Source organism: Camarhynchus parvulus, chromosome 28, assembly GCF_901933205.1.
Source record: "Camarhynchus parvulus chromosome 28, STF_HiC, whole genome shotgun sequence".
NCBI classification, from domain to species: Eukaryota; Metazoa; Chordata; class Aves; order Passeriformes; family Thraupidae; genus Camarhynchus; species Camarhynchus parvulus.
In genome coordinates, this window is record NC_044598.1 from 2,445,206 (window position 1) to 2,467,011 (window position 21,806).

General features: G+C 57.7%; 2 protein-coding genes across 2 annotated transcripts; one reads left to right on the forward strand and one right to left on the reverse strand.

Annotated features, from left to right (window-relative positions):
* Positions 1–227: 227 nt before the first annotated feature.
* POLR2E (RNA polymerase II subunit E) lies at positions 228–2,654 on the forward strand. Its single transcript, XM_030966616.1, has 8 exons — positions 228–342; positions 465–639; positions 940–1,055; positions 1,405–1,485; positions 1,654–1,712; positions 1,869–1,947; positions 2,071–2,144; positions 2,390–2,654. Exons 1-7 carry the CDS (start codon positions 286–288, stop codon positions 2,134–2,136), a joined length of 633 nt encoding a protein of 210 aa, XP_030822476.1. The 5' UTR covers positions 228–285; the 3' UTR covers positions 2,137–2,144; positions 2,390–2,654.
* Positions 2,655–4,662: 2,008 nt separating this feature from the next.
* ARHGAP45 (Rho GTPase activating protein 45) lies at positions 4,663–21,465 on the reverse strand. The gene is made up of 24 exons (XM_030966685.1): positions 21,326–21,465; positions 20,480–20,711; positions 17,989–18,295; positions 16,739–16,882; positions 15,733–15,817; positions 15,469–15,541; positions 15,134–15,212; positions 14,812–14,949; positions 14,540–14,604; positions 14,169–14,279; positions 13,844–13,924; positions 12,843–13,022; positions 12,147–12,284; positions 11,359–11,549; positions 10,850–10,989; positions 10,457–10,534; positions 10,135–10,236; positions 9,761–9,924; positions 9,375–9,563; positions 8,865–9,002; positions 6,470–6,708; positions 5,981–6,230; positions 5,174–5,276; positions 4,663–5,025 (listed from the first exon to the last, which is right to left on the reverse strand). The coding sequence occupies exons 2-24, from the start codon at positions 20,567–20,569 to the stop codon at positions 4,715–4,717; spliced, it is 3,396 nt and encodes a 1,131-aa protein (XP_030822545.1). The 5' UTR covers positions 20,570–20,711; positions 21,326–21,465; the 3' UTR covers positions 4,663–4,714.
* Between the last annotated feature and the right edge of the window lie 341 nt (positions 21,466–21,806).

Genomic DNA, 21,806 nt, shown 5'->3' on the forward strand with positions numbered 1-21,806 from the left:
GGGGACAAGGACGGACCAAAGGGCGGGGTTGGAGACAGGTGCTGCGGGCCGCGGCTCCCGGGCGGCGATTCCCTCCCGACCGGCCGTAGGTTCCGAACACAGCCGCAGCCACCCAGAGCCCCACCCCGACAGCAGCAGAGAGATGCCCGTTCCCTCCGGAGCCAGCTGCGGGGGGCAGCCCGCGGCGGACTACATCTCCCAGGAGGCGCCGCGGCTGAGGCCCCCCGTGCGCGCGCGCGGGGCAGGCGGCAGCGTGGGTAGCCCGCGCAGCCCTCAGCGGCCAAGATGGACGACGAGGAGGAGACGTACCGGCTGTGGAAGATCCGCAAGACCATCATGCAGGTCCGGGGAGCGGAGGGACCGGGAGGGCCGAGCCTGCCGTGTGTGGAGTGCCGCAGGGTGGAGGTGGGGGGCGTGGGGGCCGCTCCGCCTGCCGGTTCCTGAGGCCGGTGCTGCCCCCGCAGCTGTGCCACGACCGCGGGTACCTGGTGACCCAGGACGAGCTGGATCAGACGCTGGAGGAGTTCAAGGCGCAGTTCGGGGACAAACCCAGCGAGGGCCGCCCCCGTCGCACCGACCTGACCGTGCTGGTGGCTCACAACGATGATCCCACGGACCAGATGTTCGTGTTCTTCCCCGGTGAGCAGCGCCGGCCCGCGGGGTCTGGGGTTCGGGGCGTGGGGAGGCTCTCGGTGAGCCGGGGTCCGCCTGTGTCCTCAGGGGAGGCTCGGAGCACAGCCCCGGGTCCGCCTGTGTCCTCAGGGGAGGCTCGGAGCACAGCCCCGGGTCTGGATGAGCCCTTGGGGAGGCTCGGAGCACAGCCCCGGGTCTGGATGAGCCCCCGGGGGAGGCTCGGAGCACAGCCCCGGGTCTGGCTGAGCTCTCGGAGAGGGGAGTTCCGAGTGCTCTCGGTGATCCCGGGTCTGGTTCTTCCCTCAGAGGAGCCCAAGGTGGGTATCAAGACCATCAAGATGTACTGCCAGCGCATGCAGGAGGAGAACATCACCCGGGCACTGATCGTGGTGCAGCAGGGAATGACCCCCTCGGCCAAGCAGGTCTGTGTCTTTCTCTGGGGCTGTGAAGGTTTTCCTTGTCTGTTTCTGGGTAAATAAAAGCCCTGAGTTTCTCTCCAGAGGAAAGCTTTTGCTAGAGCCTGTTGTACCTTAGCACAGGCTCTTTTTTAGCACCCAAATGTGTTTAACCAGAGCACCAGGTCCTGGTGGCAGTGGCACAGCTGAGGGCCCATGAGCAGTCAGGAGGTGGGGGAGGGAAAAAGAGATGTTTCCCTGTTCCAGGAGATCCATGGGCTCGTTCCCAGCCTGCCTGTGCCTGTGTGAGCCCAGGTGCAGCTCTGAGCCCTGCCAGGGCTTTCCCAGCCACCTTTAATGAACTTTTTCCTTCCAGTCCCTGGTTGACATGGCTCCCAAGTACATCCTGGAGCAGTTCCTGCAGCAGGAGCTTCTCATCAACATCACAGAGCATGAGGTGAGCAGGGGTGGGATGGTCCCTCCCTCATGCTGGCTGCATTCCTGCTGCTCCCAGAGTCCTTCTCCTGGTCTCTGGCTGGGCTGAGGGTCACAAGTTGTCCTTTTTCCCCTCCCAAACACGTTGTCTCCAGTTGCTGCCTCATCTCAGCCTCTCTTGTGTTTGCAGCTGGTACCAGAGCACGTGGTTATGACAAAGGAGGAGGTGACAGAGCTGCTGGCCCGATAGTATCCTTTGAGTGTCCCTTTGTGTGTCCCTCCATCCTGCTCAGGTGAGGTGGAATTTGGGCTGCAAACCCCTTCTCCTGCCGCATTTAATTTCTGTTTTGTGAGCTGCCAGCAGCCCATGGTGTGTCTGGAGCTTCTCCTTGACTCCCAGCACAGCAAGCTGAGGGAGAACCAGCTCCCCAGGATCCAGGCTGGGGACCCTGTGGCCCGGTACTTTGGGATAAAGCGTGGCCAGGTGAGAGGAGCAGGCTGAGGCAGCAGCTCCCTGGGGCAGGGCAGGGAGGGGATGATCCTTCAGGGCATTTTGGAGCAGAAAAAGTGTCTTTTTCTCTTCCTGAGCTCTGTGTCTGCCTTGCAGGTAGTGAAGATCATCAGGCCCAGCGAGACAGCGGGCAGGTACATCACCTACAGACTGGTGCAGTGACACAGTGGGTAAGGATGAGGGGACCCCCTGCTTGGGGGGGCTCTGGGCAGTGCCAGGGCATGTTCCAAGCTCAGTGTGAAGCAGCTGCTTCCAGGGAAACGTCTCAGAGTTTGAAATGGCTCGTGGAGGGAGCTGTTGGGGAGAGCAGGGTGAGGCTCCCCTGTCACCTGTGCCTCTGCTCAGGCTGTGCAGATTTGGGGTGTTCAGAGGGACCTGGAGCAGGGGATGATTCCCATCTCTCCTTCTCTTCCAGGTGTGAGGAGCTGGCTGGCTCCCACCAGCAGTTCACGGGCTCTTGGAGATTCCTGCACTTCAGAGATGGCCAAGGAATTCCAAGGAAATTCCCACATTGCCTCTCTGCAGCCCCATCCCTGGGCCTCATTCCTTGTCTTCCAGCTTGGACTTTGTGGTGATCCCTCAGTCCCATCCAGGACTCAGCCATGGGAGAAAACGAGTGGGAAAGCCTTTTGCTTCCCTGTTTTCTGTGCTCCTGTTTGAAATAAAGGTTTGTACCCTCAGTGCTGCAGTGTCGCTCAGCCTCTCCCTGTGGCAAGGCCTAAAGACTCTGCAGGTTCCCATAATTTTCATTCTGTTTGGAATCTCTTCCTGCCAGGACTCTGCACCGTGGCTGAGCCCTGCAGAGCCTTCACTGGCTACCCTGGGCTGTTTGGGAGTTCAGATTTAACCTCCTTCCTTTCCTGATCTGGTTTGGGACCCTGGTGTTCAGACACTGTGATGGAGAGTTGCTCATCACCCCCAGCTGCGCTCATTTCAATCCATCCCAGGACTCTGGGGCGCTTCAAACTTCATTTTTTGTGCCACAAACACTTGGATTTGGCCTCCTGTGGCAGGGGGAGCCTGGAAGACCCTGATGCCCAGGACAAACACGGGTCAGAACACACTGGTTTTATTGGTTTTTTTGGGAAGCATGTCAACGTGAGCACAGCAAGGCAGCATCGTGCAGCAGCACAGGCTCATCAGGACAAACACAGAATCCACACAACCTGGAGGGAGCTGCTGTTGTGGGAAGCTCAAGTGCAGCTTTAGCCCCTTCTCTCACTCACACTCACCCTCATCATCCTCACCCACCCTCACACGCACGCGGTACCGCCATGGCAGCAGCATTCCCACATCCTCCTGCTGCCCTGGAAAAATCCAACTGTTCCCCTGAAAAATCCAAATCTGTGGAAGGAGCTGGAGGGCACAACAAATCCTGCAGGTCTCCAGCTCTTCCCTGGCTCAGTTCCAAACCTGTGAGTTAACCTGGGTTTATGTACCTTTGCTGAGATGGGTTCTCCATCGACTTCAGAGGGCTCAAAACTCCTGTCCATTGCCTGGTTCTGCAGTACCAAGGTGTCTGAGACCCCCTAACACCACGTGGTCTGTCTCCCACAAGCAGGAGAACAAAGGAAAAGGATCTCAGCTCATTCCAAGCTAAAACTTGACTTATTTCTCTGTGCCTCAGTGCATGAAAATTCTCATAGCTTTAAAAAATCAAAGCCACTTTGGCTTTAGTGCCTTAGCCAGCAGAGGTAGTGGAGTCATGTTGAAGGGTTGATTAATATCTTTACAGAAAAGGAAAGGAAGCTCAAGATTATACTGGCTGGGGCTGGGCTGGATCCAGGCTGTGGTGGCCTGAGGAGGAGGAGGAAGAAGCACTTCCCCATGGGAAGAGCTGCAAGAGCAGAGGGAGTTTGTCCTGGATTTGCAGTGCAGCTTTTTTGGAGATGAAATGATTGTACAACCACACCATGAGAGCTCAGCAGGGCTCAGGACCCTGCAGCCTGGCAAATCTGCCCTAAGGCTGCTCCTTGCATGTCTCCTGCCAAGGAGGAAAACGCCCACCAATCCATAAATGCCTGTCAATCCAAGCAGCAATGAAGATGCCATCAGCTGGGCCACAGTGCTGAGGTTCTGGGGCAGGAAATGCATCCTGAACCACGCTTCAGTCAGGTGTCAGTGAGGGACATGCCCTGAGATCCTGGCACAGCCCCAAAGCCAGGCCTGGCTCAGGGTGAGATGGTGCAGGGGCTTCACCCAAGCCCAGCAATGCTCCAGCTGTGTCCCTGTCCTGTGAGCTGCCTTCAGTTCCATCTGCTCCTGTGGTGTCATCCTGCCCATCTTGAGTGATTGTTGTGCCCATGTCACTCCTGGAAGCCTTGGCTCCCTTCCAGCCTTGGCCATCAGGGTTGAGCAGATTCTTTGACTCCTCCAACCTCGATCTCGCAGCACAGGTGTGAGATTCAGGGATTCGGGAGCACAACAAAAATAAAATACCTGCCACAGGCACAGCCCTGGGATCCTTCCCAATCCCAAACAAGTGCAGGGTTTGCCCAAACTCAGCTCCCTCCCAAGTCCTTCATGGCCCTGGCTGTGACCCTGTTCTCCAGCTGGGCACTGAGGGGCTCAGGGGTTTTGTGTGAAAGCTGCAGCCAGGAATCAGCCAGGACTCACCTGCAGCTGACACACCAAACCCCCCCGGGCTGCCCCATGTCCCTCCCACCTCCACATTCCAGTTTCCAGCCTCTGGGCAGCCATGGGGATTTGCCCCTTTGTCCATGCCGGTGTCTGTGGTGCCTTAGATGAGCCGGGGCTGCAGCTCGTGGCTGCCATGGCCCCGGGAGGTGCCGGGCTGCTTGGTGCCATCCCTGCTCTCAGCCTGCTCCTCCAGGTCGCTTTGCTCCTCCCCAGGGCTGCAGCATCGGGGAGCGGAGCCCTCTGCATCGGACTGGCTCACACTGCAGCTCCTGCTCCGCAGCCCCTCGCTCCCCTCGTCACAGAAATTAACCTCTTCCGTGCTGGTCTCGCTGCCCTGCTTGGTCAGGTGTGTCCGTGGCTCCCCGCTGTCCTCCAGCTCCGAGTCTGAGTCCACAGAGCGGTCACCAGACTCTGTGGGACAGAGGAGCTCTGTGCCACCCTCCAGCTCAGCATGGTGGCATCAGCAGCAAACCTGGGCTCCCTGGGGTGGCAGGGGGTGGGTCTGTGTGCCCCCTGTGCCTCCCAAGGGACCTGTGTGCCCCCAGTGGCTCTCACTGACCTGCAAGTGAGTCAGCGCTGAAAGCCAAATTCCCTTTGTCTGAAGGCAGCTCCAGGTAGGGGCTGGTGCCAAGAGGAGCCACAGGCTGGGAGCCTGCGTGGGCCTGGGAGGAACAGGGACAGTGGTGAGGGCATGGAAGAGATTTCTCACTCCCTGGGAGCTGACTCAGTGAAGGTTCATGGAACATCCAGGGAAGAAGAAGAAGAAGGAGAAGAAGAAGAAAAGAGAAGAGGAGAAGAAGAAGGAAGAGAAGGAGAAGAAGAAGAAGAGAAGAGAGAGAAGAAGAAGAAAAGAGGAGAAGAAGAAAAGAAGAAGAGAGAGAAGAAGAAGAGGAGAAGAAGAAGAAGAAAAGAGAGAGAAGAAGAGGAGAAGAAGAAGAAGAAAAGAAGAGAGAGAAGAAGAAGAAAAGAGGAGAAGAAGAAGAGGAGAAGAAGAAGAAGAAAAGAAGAGAGAGAAGAAGAGGAGAAGAAGAAGAAGAAAAGAAGAGAGAGAAGAAGAAGAAAAGAGGAGAAGAAGAAGAGGAGAAGAAGAAGAAGAAAAGAAGAGAGAGAAGAAGAGGAGAAGAAGAAGAAGAAAAGAAGAGAGAGAAGAAGAAGAAAAGAGGAGAAGAAGAAGAAAAGAAGAAGAGAGAGAAGAAGAAAAGCGAAGAAGAAAAGAGAGAGAAGAAGAAAAGAGAAGAAGAAAAGAGAGAGAAGAGGAAGAGGGATGGTGGTGAGGGCATGGAGGAGATTTCTCACTCCCTGGGAGCTGACTCAGTGAAGGTTCATGGAACATCCCTGAGGATTCCCCCTCCCTGGGGGTTCCTACCTGCTCAGCACCACTGGCCACCTCCTCTGTGGCACCTGAGCCACGTCTGCTGGGTGCCACGTCCTTGTGCTCGAAGATGGTGGGGTAGAAGATGATGAGTGCCTCAATGATGCGAGCTTGGTGGGGATAATCCACCAGCGAGGACAGGGAAATGGTGGCATCCGTGGGCCTGGGGCGCATCAGCGTCGGCCCAAAGACGATGCCCAGGTTGCCTGAGGTCATCTTGTTGTCCTGTTCCACTTCCATGATCCTGGGCGGGAGGGGGAGGAACAGCTTGTGAGAGCAAGGAGGGAGAGGTGAGGATGGGAAGGGCTGGGGGAGATGGGAGAGGCCAGGCTGGAGCACCTGAGCCTCAGGATGGGGAGAGAAGCAGCTGCAGCCACAGACCCCCTCCTGACTCCAGCGAGGAGGCTGCACACACCTCCCCACCCCAGGGGACAAAGGGAAGGTGCCCAAGAGCCACACAGGCTCTGGCCATGCCCCTCTCACCTCCTCAGGTGCTGCAGGAGGAACTGGAGCGTGGCCATGTTCTCACGGGGCAGCTCCTTCAGCAGCTCCCTGAGCTTCAGCACCAGGCTCAGCACCACCGGCTCGGTGTCAGCTCCTCTGTCCGCCAGCTCAGGGCCGCCCTTCCCACCACGGCCCTTGGCCTCACTGCCCTGCAGGCTCTCCTTGGCCAGCCCCATCAGCTCGTTGTACAGCCTGAAGGGCATCAGGGGCTCCGGCAGCTGCAGGGGGAGAGGAGAGAAAAATAGAAAGAGAGAAGAGAAGAGAGAAGAGAGAAGAGAGAAGAGAGAAGAGAGAAGAGAGAAGAGAGAAGAGAGAAGAGAGAAGAGAGAAGAGAGAAGAGAGAAGAGAGAAGAGAGAAGAGAGAAGAGAGAAGAGAGAAGAGAGAAGAGAGAAGAGAAAGAGAAGAGGAGAAGAGGAGGAGAGAAGAGAAAGAGAAGAGAGAAGAGGAGAGAAGAGAAGAGGAGAGAAGAGAAGAGAAGAGAAGAGAAGAGAAGAGAAGAGAAGAGAAGAGAAGAGAAGAGAAGAGAAGAGAAGAGAAGAGAAGAGAAGAGAAGAGAAGAGAAGAGAAGAGAAGAGAAGAGAAGAGAAGAGAAGAGAAGAGAAGAGAAGAGAAGAGAGAAGAGAGAGAGAAGAGAGAAGAGAGAAGAGAAAGAGGAGGAGAGAAGAGGAAAAAAGAAAAGGAAAGAAAAGGAAAGAAAAGAAAAGGAGAAAAAGAAAGAAAAAGAAAGAAAAAGAAAGAAAAAAGAAAAGATGATCCCGGTCCTGGGAGCAGCTCCCACCTCCATAAGATCTGGACCTGTGCTGAGCTGCACAGCTGAGCTGGCAACACCTGGGGCATTTCTACAGTGAGGAAACATCCCTGGAAGTGCTCGAGGCCACCTTGAAAAGAGCTTAGAGCACTTTTACCATCCATTTCAGAATTCCATGAGTCTGTGACCTGCAGTGCTGCAAACCAGAGGTGATATTTATTTATCCATCTCCTGGAGCATGTCAGTTGAGCCTGGTGAGCCCTGGCCAAGGAGCACTTGTGAAGTTCAAGCCAAAAGCAGTGTTTGATCCAGCTGTGGGTGCTCCCTGCTGGGTTGAGGTGCAGGGATTCCCTTTTTTCCCTGGAAAACCCCTGGCTGGGGTGGGGCCAGCTGGAGGTTCCCCAGCTGGAAGGAAGAGGACAGGGATGGGTTGTTCAGGGTGGGGGAGGCAAGATGTGAAGGGCACAGGATGTGCAGGGCACAGCCTGCAGCAGAGGTGGAGCTGCAGCAGGGGAAACTCTGCTTTGAAGTTCGTGTGAAGCAGAAAAGCAGAAGGAGCTGGTGTTGACTGCTGGGTGTTCCACACGGCTGGGGATGTTTGCAGAGCAGCCTTAACGGATGTTTTGGGGACAGGCTGCCTCCATCCACCCCTTCATAGCTGCCTCCATCCACCCCATTTCTCTGCAGCAAGGGCTCAGGCTGGGGCTTAGCATTGATTTCCCCCTCTCTTTCCACTCTGCTTCTCTTTGGAGAAACCATGGAAGCCACTCAGAGTCCTTGACTTCTGATGTGCAGGAGCCCAAGGACCAGTGAGGTAACACAGAGCTGCCCTTCTGCCCTTTGGGGAGGGGAGGTTACAGAAAAAGGCAGCACAAAGAGTTAACCCAGGGCTGCTTGCAAGAGAGAAGCAGCTTCCTGCCTTGTGGTGGTGGCTGCTGGAGGATGTGGGTGATGCTGTTTGCAACGACAGTTTGGGTACAGGCTGGGGGCTGAGCACACACTGGGGTGGCCCGAGGGGCACAGACCCCACTGAGCCCACCCCAGGGTGACCCAAAGGGCAGAGACCTCACTGAGCTGACCCCGGGGTGACCCAAAGGGCACAGACCTGAATTAGCCCACCCTGGGGTGATCCCAGGGGCAGAGACCCCACTGAGCCCATCTCAGGTTGACCCAAAGGACAGAGACCTCACTGAGCTCACTCCAAGGTGACCCAAGGGGCAAGAACCCTGCTGAGCTTATTCAAGGTGAGCTCAGGGGCAGAGACCCCACTAAGGCCACCCCAGGATGACTGCAGGGTCAGAGCCCACCCCATGGGGACATGAGTCAGCCCCTGCAGGGTGACCTTTGCTGGCCTCTTCCCTTTTTGGGTAGCCAGTTCCCCAATTGGAGGGGGTGGAAGGTTCCTTGCGCAGTGCTTGGGCACGTCGCTGTTCTGTGGCTGTGACCGCAGTGACGCCGTGTGGGATGAGCTGGGGGAGGATCACTGTGGCCCCATCTCTAAGGACAACCCACTCCCCCTCCCTCCCAGCCCACCCTGAGCCCAGTTTGTGCAGAATTCCTCCTGCCAGGTTGGCTCCTCTGGCCAGCTCGCCTCCCTGCCCCACCATGGGGCCTCAGCACCTCACCTGTCTCAGGTAGAGCTTCAGGACGTTGCTGATGTCATGAGGGGAGGCCTGGGACAGCTCCACCAGCTCCTTCCCGTTCTCAAAGGCCTGGCAAAGCTTCTCCACACGTGTCTTGACACCGTTAACTCGGTAGATGCCCTGTGAAAGAGAGAAAAGTGGAGCTGAAGTGAGGGGAGAGGTTCCTCTTCATGTTTGCATGGGACAGTGAGCTGTGTGTGCTCCCACCCTCTCCTTTTGGAGTGGGAAATCCCTTTGGGAAGTCATTTTGGGAAATCTCCTTCCAGCTCACTCATTCCTGCCTCATAGGAAAGCAGGAGGCAGGAGAGGTGATTTTCCAAAGGCAGAGTTTGGGGGATCTGGGCCAAGCTCATCCCTGGCTCCCTGCCCTGTGGAAATCTGAAATGTTCAGCCTGTTGGTTTTCCAGAGGGTCCTTCCAAGGGCCTGTGGTTCAGCCAGCTGAGGAGGAGAAGGAGGAGGAGGGAGGAGGAGGAGAGGGGAATGTCACTCACCTTTGTTTTCAGGGCCCGCTTCTCAATCTCTGAAATGCATTTCTTGACGATGAAGGGGATCCCATCCGAGCTGCCCTGAGACGCCTTCGTGAAGTCCTGCCCGAAGAGCTGCAGCTTCCCTTGGAGCTTCTTGTGCCCACACTGGATGGCCAAGGTCTCCAGGCACTTCTTGTGGCAGGCCAGGTAGCACTGGAAGAGAAAGGGGAGCACGTGGAGGTGGGGGGCAGCCACAGAGACACCAGGCACTGCTCAGGGCATGGCGAGAGACAGGAAAAACGCCTTGGGGATGCTGCAGCACCAAAGGAAAGCACCTCTCCTCCCCAGAGGAGAAATACCCTCCTGACCATGGTCAGAGCTGGGTTCCAACCCCAGCTGTCCCAACTCACCTCCTCACACTCGGCTCCCTGGAAGTACACGTAGCTGTTGCACTCCCGACACTTGGAAGGGGCTCGGAGCTTCCTCAGCCGATGGGTCTGGGCAGCCTTGGACAAGCCAACGTTCCTGAAGGGCCCCGTGGGAGCTGCCAGCTCTGGCGTGATCCCATTGATGCCTAGGGAAAAGGAAATGTAGGAAAGGCACAGCTTGAGCAGGACTGTCACTGTCACCGCTCTGAGCAGGGCTCATCCCTCAGCAAAGCCAGGGCTGCTGGGGACACCAGGAATCTCCAGAAATCACTGGGTTTGCCTGGAATTTGGGAAAAGCAGCCCGTGGGGAGCTCTGTTGTGGTGGGCAGCACTGTCACCTCCCAGCTGTCACCTACTCTGCTCAAAGGGAGTGCTGGCCCCGTCCTTCTCCTCCAGCTCCTCGCTGGAGGACGCGGTGCCGTTGGAGGAGAGCCGCTGGAGCTTGTGGCTGAATTCACCTGTCCAAGGAAAACCCAGAGAGCAGTGAACCCCCTGCAAAGCTGCTTCTCTTCTGAGAGCTCACCCCAGCCCATCAAATCCCACCCTATCCCACTGGAGACTGGGACCAGCAGTGTTCTCACAGGGCAGGTAAAACAGGGCATGGTCCTGCCTAACTGGGAAGCTCTGGGTTCAGACTGGTTGTGCTGGGAGGGGCTCCTGGGCTGTTCCCATATCTACCTGCATTGGAATCCAGGCTGCTGTCAGCCTCAGCGACAGAGGTTGGCCAGGATTTATGCACCTGGTGTCCCCTCCCACCTGCAGAGAGAACACACAGTCCCTTGGGATCGCTGTCTGTGTTGGGGAGGGAATGGCTGGAGAACAGCCTGGATGCTGGGAGAAACTGGGGGAAGCTGCTGGTGGGGTTTGGTGCTTCCAGTGACACCCAGCAAGGAAAGGGGAGATGGGAAGGTGGCCAGTGGTTTCTTAGGGAGCAAAATGCCACAGATGTGATTTAGTGTCCTTCAGGAGGAGGCTCCCAGCCCGTCCTGCTGCTGCCAGCAAAGCCCCTCATCAAACCCTGGGGGTTCCACTCTGCTCCTGCCTGGGGAGACTCTGGGGCTCCAGACTCACCTCTTCTCTCGGCTGCTCCAGCCCCACTTGGCGACTCCTTGGCTGCTGCTGCTCCCTCTGAGCCAGCCCCAGCCCCCTCTGCACTCGTGGAGAACTCACTGGCATTGAAGCTGTTCTTCTGTGGCTGAGTAAAGGGAGACCTGGAGGGGAAAAGGGAATGTGGATGGGAAGGAGGGACACTTGGAGACTTTATCCACGGCTGCCATCCACCAGTTTAGGAAATCACAGTCTCTCTTATATACTAAATACTCAGCTAGGCTGAATTGAAGGATAAGAGAGCAATTCCCAACTGGTCCAGCCCTGGCAGGAGCCACCTTCAGGAATGCGGAAAGCATCCTGCCTCCTGCAGGACAGCGTGGGTGGCAGGAGATAACGAAGGGAACACAAGGCTGAACTGAATTAGGCAGGAATGAACCGTCCTGCCTCCACAGAGCGTGGGTGGCAGGAGATAACGAAGGGAACACAAGGCTGAACTGAATTAGGCAGGAATGAACCCTGTCCTCCCTCACCAGGCGTTGTGGGACACGTAGGGCTCGAAGTCGTACTGCACGTCGGGCTGGTCGCCGCGCTGCAGCTGCCGCACGTGGGACGCGTACTGCTGGCCCGGGTCGTAGAGCTTGCTGCTCTCACACAGCGTCTGGAAATTCACCGGCAGCGCCGCTGTCTGCATGTGCATCAGCTGGTAGAAGGAGATGGTGGCCTAAAAGTGACATGCAGAGGGATAGATGTGAGCTTGGTGGGCTGGCGGGTGGGAAATCGGGAGCACAAACCAGTGTTGCTCTGAATGTGAGGAGGAGGAGGGGAGCTCTGCATCCATCCAAATGCCCTCTGGAATAGGGGCAGCTCTGCTGGAAGGCAGCTCTGAGCTCTCCAGAGCACCTCCCACCTGTCACAGACGTGTTTTCTGAAAAATCCTTTCCTTAGGATTTTTCCTCCTGAGAAGCTGAGAGGCCTCAGGAACAAAATGTAAACATTGATTATCTGCTGCTGTGGAATGCAGCAGGTGGATCTGTGATTGGTCTCATGTGGTTGTTTCTAATTAATGGCCAATCACAGTCAGCTGGCTCGGACTCTGTCTGAGACACAAACCTTTGGTATTCATTCAATTTTTTTCTATTCTTAGCTAGCCTTCTGATGAAATCCTTTCTTCTATTCTTTTAGTATAGTTTTAATATAATATATATCATAAAATAATAAATCAAGCCTTCTGAAACAAAGAGTCAGATCCTCATCTCTTCCCTCATCCTTGGACCCCTGTGAACACTGTCACATCCCACCCTGGGGACATCCCACTCACCGATTTGATGACCTGGTCAGTCTGTTTGATCACTTCATGGATCTGCCGCAGCGAGTTCACCTTGGTGTCCTCCAGCTCCTGCTTCTGCGTGTTTGCATCGGCCACGCAGGTGCGGTACGTGGCCATGGCCTCTTCTGCCTGGGAGTTGGGAGAGCAAGGGATGGGAAAAGCTCAGAGGTGAGGAGAATATGAACAGCCCCTTGGATCCTCTCCATCCAGCCATTCCTGAGGATCACTTCACCCCACGTGGCTAAGGGGACAGCAAGAGCAAGGAGGCCCCTCCAGAGATGTCACCTGTCACAGACATGTTTTATCAAAAATCCTTTCCTTAGGATTTTTCCTCCTGAGAAGCTGAGAGGCCTCAGGAACAAAATGTAAACAATGATTATCTGCTGCTGTGGGATGCAACAGGTGGATCTGTGATTGGTCTCATGTGGTTGTTTCTAATTAATGGCCAATCACAGTGAACTGGCTCGGACAGAGAGTCCGAGCCACAAGCCTTTGTTATCACTCTTTTCTATTCTGTTCCTAGCTAGCCTTCTGATGAAGTCTTTTCTTCTATTCTTTTAGTATAATTTTAATATAATATATAGCATAAAATAATAAATCAAGCCTTCTGAAACATGGAGTCAGATCCTCATCTCTTCCCTCATCCTAAGAACCCTGTGAACACAGTCACAGTCACCCTCCTCCTACCTTGTTCTTGGCTTCCTCTTCCAGCCGCCTCTTCTTGTCCAGGGTTTTGGTGGTGGTGCTGCTGGTCGTGTTTTGCTGCTCCTCCTCTGCTTTCACCGCCACGTACTTGGCCTTGTCGTGCTCCTCGCTGCGCTGCATGTACGTCTGCTTGGCCTTGCGCAGGTTCCCCTCTGCCTCTTGCTGCCAGGGAGAGCCAGCGTGAGGATGGAGCCCAGCAAGGGGGTCACCAGCTCCTACCAGGCTCCCCCAGCACAGCAGAGACACCCAACACTGCTGGAGAGGGGCAGGATGCCCAGTGGCCTCAGAGGAGGTTGTTCCTTGTCAGGACCCAGAACATCCCTCTGCCTGTCCTGAGCAGCCCAGACCCCTGCCAAGGGGCTGAGACCCTGGCACAGAGCCCAAAACACCTGTGGGTTTTGATTATGACCCATGGAGCAAATTACCAACCTTGTATGAAGATCAGCAAGCCACAACAGTTTAAGTAGAATATTAGTGAAGTTATCACAGAGTGAAAAAGTAGATTTTGGGGTTTTTGGTATGGGGGTTCAGGAGGCAAGATGGAGGGAACTGGGTGTGTCCAGCCTTTCTCCTTCTTCTTCTTGGCCTCCATCTTCTGCTGTGATGTTGGCACTTTTAGATTGGTTTAGAGTAGAAGCTCACTGTCTAACACAGGTGATAGGGATTGGGAAGGAATTGTAAACATTGTACATGTAGTTTTTAGTATCAAGATATAACACTGCCCTGGAGGCAGGCAGAGTGCCTGGAACTGTCTTGCTGGACGGACCTCGGCAGGGCAGGAGAAAATTTTTATAGATAAGATACAATGAACAACCTTGAGACCAAGAAATGAAAAGCCCTGACTCCTTCTTCAAGCACTGAGCTGGGAAAAGAGACTTTGCAACTTTTCTCGGGGTCACTGTGACCAGCTACAGATCCTGACAGTTCCTCAGAGTCATGAGTTGCTCCAGGCTGGGATTGGGAACACAAACCCAGTCACTCACCAGTTTCCTCTGAGCCCGGTGCCATTGCTCCTTGATCTCCTTCCTGCGTTTCTCATGCTCCACACGTCTCACCATCAGTGGCTGCGTGGGGAGGGAGGGAGGAACAGCCCCATGATGACCTGAGCTGAGCACTCCTGCTCTGCCCTTACCAAGATTTTGAGTGGAGAAGTGTCACTGTCACTCCCAGGACAGGTCACAGGCACTGGTTTGTGCCAGGGGTGAAAATCTACAGCCTGGGAAGTTCTGGATGCAGATTCCCTCTGGACTGAGCTAAGGAAGCAACAGCAGGACCTCAAGCCCCAGGAAGGACCCCCTGTCCCCTCACCTGAAGGAAGGTTTGTTGCTGCAGGGTGGTGGCTGCCTGCACAATTGAGGCCCCGTGCTCCATGTCCTGCTCCAGGGCCAGCAGGTAGATGGACAGGAAAGGCATGCTGGTCTGGGGAGAAGAAAAACACATCTCCCTGAGCCCCAGCACCCAGAGTGAACCCAAGGAGATGCATCCTTCAGGGAGGAAGAGCCAGAGGCAAGGTAAGGCTGGTGACTGCTGGCAAAAGCCCCATCCTGAATTTCTCCAGGCAGGGCTCCAAAGAGCTGCCCCCGTGTCCTCCTGAGCTGGGGCACATGGAATGGGCTCTCCAGGGCTGCTGGTTCCCAATCCTGCCTGGCACTGGGGGCTTCAGGGACTTGGGGACTTACCTCCTGACTGATGGTTTGCTTGCAGCTGTTTGCCATCTTCTGGAGCCCTCTGGCAAAATCTATCTCTGGAAGGAAAAGGTTGAAAGTGAAAAGACACACGAGACACTGGGATTTCCCTGGTGGAACCCGATCTCCTTTTGAAAAATCAATCAGGAACTTGAGGAGTGAGGTTCCCACTGCCCTCCTCCAGGAGGGACCTCAGCCTCAGCCTCAGCCTGTCCCATGGCTCAGACCTGCTCCAGAAGAGACCCACCTGCTGTCCCCACACTCACCCAGTGCGATCCTTTTCTCCACGTATCCCATCAGGTCCTTCATGTACTTGGAGATGGTTTTGGCATACTGGAGGGCAGCGTCCACGCCCCCCTCACAGCGCTGCAGCATCACATCCACCTCTTCAGCAGGAGGACGGGCTGTGGAGGGACAAACACCCCATGAGCTTCCAGTGCAAACACCCCCAGCTCTGTGCCAGCCCCGGTGCCACCAGCTCTGCTGCCTTTCCCCAGCTGAGCAGTGACTCAGGACAGCAGCGATGATGAGGAAGGTGCTGGTTCCTGCACAGACCCCAAACCCTGCATCCAGCCCCATCCTGCTTACCTGTGTCACAGCTGTCCATGCCTGAGGGCACTCCATCTCCTCTAGGCCCAGGAATCCCCCCATAGAGGCTCTCCATAGTCTTTGGGAATTGGGAAAGAAGAGGGATTGGTCAGCCAAGAGGATGGGGAGCAGCTGGAGGGGCTGGCCAGGTGGATGGAAGCCTGAGCTACTGGAGCCTTTTTGCCACTGCTGGAAGTCAGCTGTGCCCAGGCTGTGCCCAGGGGCTAATGGGACTGTCACCCTGCTCTGGGCTCACAGCAGAGCTGAGGGGAGCAGCCAGAGCCCTGTGTGAGCCCCACAGGGCAGCAGCATCCAGGTCTCTGTGCATCACTCACCTGGTTCTGGTCACTGGGTGGAATGGAGAGGATGGTGCTGCTGTCCACCTCCCCCATGAGGAACTCAGACACCCTGTGGGGAGAGGAGCATGGCTGGACTCAGCACGGTAACACGGGCTGGCTGCCCAAACTCCTTTACAAACTCCCAAATATCCCTTGGCTGCTCCAGGGGCTGGCTGCCCAAACTCCCTTTCCCAAACTCCCAAACACCCCCTGGCTGCCCCAGGGCTGCTCCCCTGGCTGCTCCCTGCCCAGCTCCCTTACGTGCTGCTGAAGGACACGGCGATGGTCTCCACAGCCTTCTCGAACTCCCTCTTGTCTGCCTCATTGTTGGATTCATAGTGGAAACCTGGAGATGAGGAAATGTGACAGCCCTGTTGCCACAAGCACTCGTCCCTGTCTCAGCAGAAAGACCTGCCAGGTCGTGCTGGTATCAGAGAGGGTTTTGGGGCTGGGGTGAATCAAGGGAGCAGAGGGAAGGATCATCCCTATGGATTTTTCCAGCACAGTAGTTTCCCCCTCCTTCTTCCCAGGACTGATGTCCCTGACAGCATCTCTTGGCTCGTGTTTCTGTTGATTCCCGTTACTCAGGGCTGCTGGAAAAGTGCTGCTGGACCTGTTCCACTGCCTGCCCTGCCTCATGGCTCCTCCAGACCCCTCTCCAAGCACGATGAACTCCTCCAGGAGGGTTCTTGCCCGCAGTCAAATGAGGAACCACCACCAGCAGCAGGAACTGGGGCCGACAGCGCTTGGCAGGCTCCCATACCACGGGACACCAGCAACCAGGGCTGCTGGGCAGGCCCTGGCTCAGCTCCTGGGGGTGGGGAGGGGTCTGCTCCAAGCCCATTCCCTCCATCCCTATGTGGAACCAGCCTCATGGCAGCCCTGCTGCCACCCTGTCCCCTGTGGTTGCTGTTGGGTGACTCAGAAGGTTGTGCTGTGCCTGTGGTGGGTGACAGCAGCAGGAGGTGGTGCCCAGCTGGGATGTGACCTCCCAGACCCCGCTCCATAAACACGAGAGGCTGCCAGGAGCAGGATCTGATTATTTCAGTGTTTTTCCTGCGGCTGTGCCTGGAAACCCCCAGGCAGGATCTGTCATTTCTGACGCTACATCATCCTTAAAGCTGAACCACACGATGCTTTTTCCCTCTCCACCAGCCCACGGGGCAGCTCCACTCCCCGTAACCCCTTCATGGGCTCCCCAATTCCCTCCCATCCCACTGTGGGGCAGGAGGGGAGTGGGACAGAGCTCCCAGCACCCCTGTCTCACCCTTGACTTTGGAGATGAGGGTCCCAGCGGCTGTCAGGGTCTCCAGGGTGTTGAGCAGTGGGTACTTGTTGATGACCTGGCGCAGGATGCGGAGGGTTTCACCCAGGCACTCGTGGGCCAGCGGCCGCTGGGGCTCCTTGGGGTCTGCAGGAGAGGGGGGCTGAGGTGCTGCATCCTTGTGCCATGTCCTTGCCCTGTGTCCCTGCCCTGTCACTGCTCTGCATCCCTGTCCTGTGTCTCCCCTCTGTTTACCTCCCAGCCACATCCAAGGCAGGGACCTGCCATCTCCCAGACTATTCAGTAAATCCCCCTGGCCTCAGGGCTTCCCAGGACTGGCACAGCCACATCCTGCTTGTCCAGCACCTCCCCACAGCCGTGGTTGTGTCTCTGCCCAGCCTGGTACTGGCCAGGGGGCAGTCTGACCTTTGAAGCATTTTTTCCTCCATAGTAACTTTTCCCCTTGAAAGCAGTTTGGGAATTTCCTCCATTTCCTTCCCTCCCTCCTGCCGGATGGACGCTCCCAGCCAGGAGGGATCGGCCTGGTCCAGCCAGGCTTGCTGCATCCCACAGGTTCCCCCACTTCTGTGGGCTCTGGTTGCCAGCCCAGGGGTCTGGCCAGGACCCCCCAGTGCAGGTCTAGGGCTGGTTGGGAAGTGAGGAACTTCCCTCAGGGAAATGCTGGCATGGGGGATCAGCACCCACTGCCCAGCCAGGCAAAGACCCCTCCCCATCCCAGCCCCCAGCTCAGGGCTGGAAAGGGATTTTTGCAAAACCAGGACACAATGTTGTGTCATACACCCCCAGACCACGGGGTTGATACATTCCCTGCATCCCCTCGGGCAAGGAGAGCCTGCAGACCACCCAGCCCCTCCTTCTGGCCGCCCTGGTGGGCTGGGTGGCCGTGCCCAGCACCCCGTGGTGCCCTGGCAGGCGGCTGGCACCGCTGTGCTGTAAACAGGAAAACGGGCGGGTGAAAATAGCTCGGGCAGGAAGCCGCGTTATCCCGGCTCCGAGCTGCTCACCCATCACTCACCCACCACCTCTGCACGCTCCCCGGGGGCTCCTGGTGCCTCCTGGCCCAGCAGAGACCCCTCACCCACGGGTGGGTCCGTGCCAGGGTGTGCCAAGGGATGGGCACTCACCTAGGGATGGGCACTCACCAAAGGATGGGCACTCGCCAAGGGATGGGCACTCACCAAGGGATGGGCACTCACCAAGGGATGGGCACTCGCCTAGGGATGGGCACTCACCATCGCGCAGCACCACGTCCCGCAGCTTCTCCAGGGCATCGGCGAAGCGAGCCACGTCTGCCAGCAGCTGGGAGATGTCCTCGGGGTCGATGAAGGGACCTTCCCCGCCCTCCATGGGGCTGTAGCACAGCGGGGTCTTGTGGCCCTTGGGCAGGGGGAAGCTGGCGGCGCTGGCATGGCGGCTCAGGCTGGTGGGGCGCTTCAGGGTGCCCACGGTGCCAGGGCTGCTGCTGAGCTTGGCGCTGCCCGTGGGCAGCTCTGCCACGCTGCAGCCCGGGGCATCCAGGCAATCCTTGCGGGAGAGCTCCTGGGGAGCAGGGGGGAGTGTGAGGATGCAGTGGGTGGGAGCCCAGAGAGGGAAACACCCCACACCACCATCCTGGAGAACGAGCCTTGGGGGACTGGTGTCAGACACTGCAGCTGTGTCGTGCCTCAGTTTCCCCAGGGAGGGATCTGCAGCCATGATTTTTATGAAAAATCCTTTCCTTAGGATTTTTCTCCTGAGAAGCTGAGAGGCCTCAGGAACAAAATGTAAACAATGGTTATCTGCTGCTGTGGAATGCAACAGGTGGCTCTGTGATTGGTCTCATGTGGTTGTTTCTAATTAATGGCCAATCACAGTCTGCTGGCTTGGACTCTCTGTCCGAGACACAAGCTTTTGTTATCATTCTTTCCTTTTCTATTCTTAGCCAGCCTTCTGATGAATTCCTTTCTTCTATTCTTTTAGTATAGTTTTAATGTAATATATATCATAAAATAATAAATCAAGCCTTCTGAAACATGGAGTCAGATCCTCATCTCTTCACTCATCCCAAGACCCCTGTGAACACCATCACAGGGATCCCCTTTGGGACTGTCATGGGACAGTGGGCAGGGTCTGGGCACTCGCCTGGCTGCCCCCATCAGTCCCTGCCAGCTCCTCTGGGTCTGTATTTGTCATGGCATGCACACAGTGACAGTGTTGGTGACACTGCTTTTCCACCCCAGCACCCACCGTGATGGGGCTGCCCATCCCAAGGGGTTGGGAGCCCCAAAAGAGCAAAATGGCAGCAGGATCCGGCCCACATATCTCTTCCTCTTTTTCAGCTGTTCCCATGCTGGGTAAGGAGGCAGAGACAGAGACACCTCCCAAACTATTGTTTGGGCTTTGCAGGTGTTTTACAGATGGAGAAAGCCCCAAATTTCTAGGGGTAAAATTGCATTCCTAGGGGTAAAATGGCAGCAGGATCCGGCCCACCTATCTCTTCCTCTTTTTCAGCTGTTCCCATACTGGGGAAGAAGACAGAGACAGAGACACCTCCCAAACTATTGTCTGGGCTTTGCAGGCGTCTTACCAATGGAAGAAGCCCCAAATTTCTAGTGGTAAAATTGCACTGAGGGAGGGGCTGGTACCCCTCCCTCACTGTTCAGAGCTGTCATGGCTTGAGAGCCCCACATCCAGCGAGAGTCCTTGGGCATGGGCAGGGGACCCTGCAGCCCCTCAGCAGCTCCCACCAGTGACCCCCGGCACCCAGTTTGACACGAACGTGCAGAACCTGAGCATCCCCGGCCGGGCGCTGCCGGAAGCGGTTTTGCACCGGGGAGCAGAGACGGAGCACCGAGAACACGAGGGCGAACGGGGGAGCCCATCCCCACCATGGGGCTGCAAGGAGACACAAAGACCTCCGCCCCAAAACTCCCCTTTGGGGCCACCCCAGCCCTGTCCCTGTTTACAGCGGGTCCCGGTGCCTCCCATCCCTCCCTCCGTTGCCCCGGGGTGCCCCGGCCGTACCGTCAGCCTCACGGCGGGCATGCGGGGCAGCGAGTCCAGGGAGCGCTGAGGGTGCTGGGCTCTGCCCGCCGCCGCAGAGGGGCTGTAGCTTTTCTTGCCCGCAGCCCGACCGAGCATCCCGCTGGCTGCCACCCATAGGCCCCTCTCCCGGGGACGGGGACGGGGATGGGGACGGGTGTCCCGTGCTAAGGAGCCGCGGGTGGGCTCCGGGTCGCCGTCCGCATGGTGCCAGCCCGCTGCGGCCTCACGCACCGGGAGTGGGGCGCGGGAGTGGGGCGCAGGCGCGGGGCGGGCGGTGCGGGGTGCCCCGGGGAGCCCCGGCGGGCAGCGTTTCCTCCTGGCCCCTCCGGTACCGGGGGGATTCCACACGGTGATAAATAAATATCTGGCAGAGCCAAAGCACCGAGCGTGCGGTGGTCCCGCTCCCATCCCGGTCTGCAGGGAGGTCTGTGAGTCTGTCTGTCCTTCCCAAAGCCTCGGCGGGAGCCCCCCCGTTTCCTCCCTGTCCCTTCCTGCCCTCCCGCCTCCCTCGGCGGCTGCTCCGTCCCCTTCCTCAGGGGCAAAATTCCCCCCCACCAGCCCGGCCAGGAGGGTTCTTTCTCATTTCCCTCCTCTTCACAAACCTCCTGGACGTATCCAGGGCCCCGCTGCCAAGCTGTGGCTCCATCCAGCAGTTCCCTGGTGTCCCTAGAGCCCCACCGTGCCGGGGGTGACACTCACCGGCAGGGTCTGTGGGACGGGGCTTCCCGCCCGGCTCTTCTTGGAGATGGAAGGGGTTTTTATCAGCTCCCGCTTTTTCCTGGAGAACATCGTTCCCGGGGGGCCGAGCCGCTGCCCTGAGCCCCTCGCTCGGCCCGTTCCTGCCGGTTCCTCACGGTCACATTCGCGGGGAGCAGGGGCAGGAGGGCGCGTGTGACGCCGCCTCGTTTCCTCATCGGCTTCGCAGCCCGACCTGAAACAGGAAAAAGCCGAACGCGCACCCAGGAGCGAGGCCGGGGCCGGGGGCACCCTGGCTGCCCTGCGGGGTCACGGGGGGGCAGCGGGACCCCGGCACTCGTGGGGTTTTCAGAGGGTTTGGGTGCTGCAGCTCGGGGCTTACAGAGTGGGGCTCGGAGGGGTCTGAGCCCCGCTCTGTGGAACTGGTGCAGAACTCCCACCCTCTGGGGAGTTCACCCTGTTTGGGGTGTCCATCCGTCCAGGGATGACAAACTCCATCCCTCTGAAGGCCCCAGGTGTGGGGTTGAGTGGGATGGGGGGTTCTGGGCTTCCACTTGCGGGATGCTCCCTGCTCTCCCCTTCATGGGCTCGGTGTCGGTGCCGGGACCGACCCCATGGGGTCACAGCCCTGCTCCTGTCCTCCTGTCCTCACCGGCCTCTGTGCCCCCACATCCCACCCGTGACTCTCCAACCCACGGGGTATCCGGGCATCGGATAAACCCCTGCAGAGAGCCGGACCGGACCCCACGGGCTGCTCGGGACGGCTGCCAGCCCCTGCGGCCGGTCGGGGGCTGATGGTGTCCCCTTCCCCGCTCTCCTTCGTCCCGGGACCTCCCCGCCGGGCCGTACCGGGCCGGGCCGTCCCGCGTGGAACTTATGTCGACCCCGTGAGGACACGGGCACGGCGGAGGGCGGGCCGAGGGGAGCGGGATGCGGTCGGGGATGGGTGGAGGTGCGTGAGGTGCGGGGTCGGCGTAAGTGAAGGTGCGTGTCAATGTATGAGTGCGTGAGTGAGCGAATGTGTGAGTGGGTGTGCGTGTGCGTGGGTCGGTGGGTGTGTTGGGGTGTGTGTGGGTGTGTTTGGTGTGTGTTGGGGTGTGTTTGGTGTGTGTTGGGGTGTGTTTGGTGTGTGTGTTGTGTTTGGTGTGTGTGTGGTGTGTGCGCTGTGTGTTGCGTGTGTGCGCGCACAACGCGTGCCCGTGGGCCAGGGTGCGCACTCCCGCGTACAGGGATGCACACGCGTGTGTCCGTCTGTCTCTGTGTGCGTGTGTACCCTGTGCCCGGGACGGCTCCAGTTCCGGCCCCGGGCTCTCGGTGCGTCCCGGCGCTC

What these genes read in the sequence shown, in the direction of transcription:
- POLR2E (XM_030966616.1), top strand. Translation starts at nt 286, where the DNA reads ATGGACGACGAGGAGGAGACGTACCGGCTGTGGAAGATCCGCAAGACC. An exon ending in TGACCCCCTCGGCCAAGCAG is followed by an intron (nt 1,056 to 1,404) that starts GTCTGTGTCTTT and finishes TTTTCCTTCCAG; the next exon opens with TCCCTGGTTGACATGGCTCC. An exon ending in ACAGAGCTGCTGGCCCGATA is followed by an intron (nt 1,713 to 1,868) that starts GTATCCTTTGAG and finishes CTCCCAGCACAG; the next exon opens with CAAGCTGAGGGAGAACCAGC.
- ARHGAP45 (XM_030966685.1), bottom strand. Translation starts at nt 20,569, where the DNA reads ATGTTCTCCAGGAAAAAGCGGGAGCTGATAAAAACCCCTTCCATCTCC. An exon ending in CAGCCTGGATTCCAATGCAG is followed by an intron (nt 10,237 to 10,456) that starts GTAGATATGGGA and finishes TTCCTTGGACAG; the next exon opens with GTGAATTCAGCCACAAGCTC. An exon ending in TGAAGCTCTACCTGAGACAG is followed by an intron (nt 6,709 to 8,864) that starts GTGAGGTGCTGA and finishes CTCCCCCTGCAG; the next exon opens with CTGCCGGAGCCCCTGATGCC.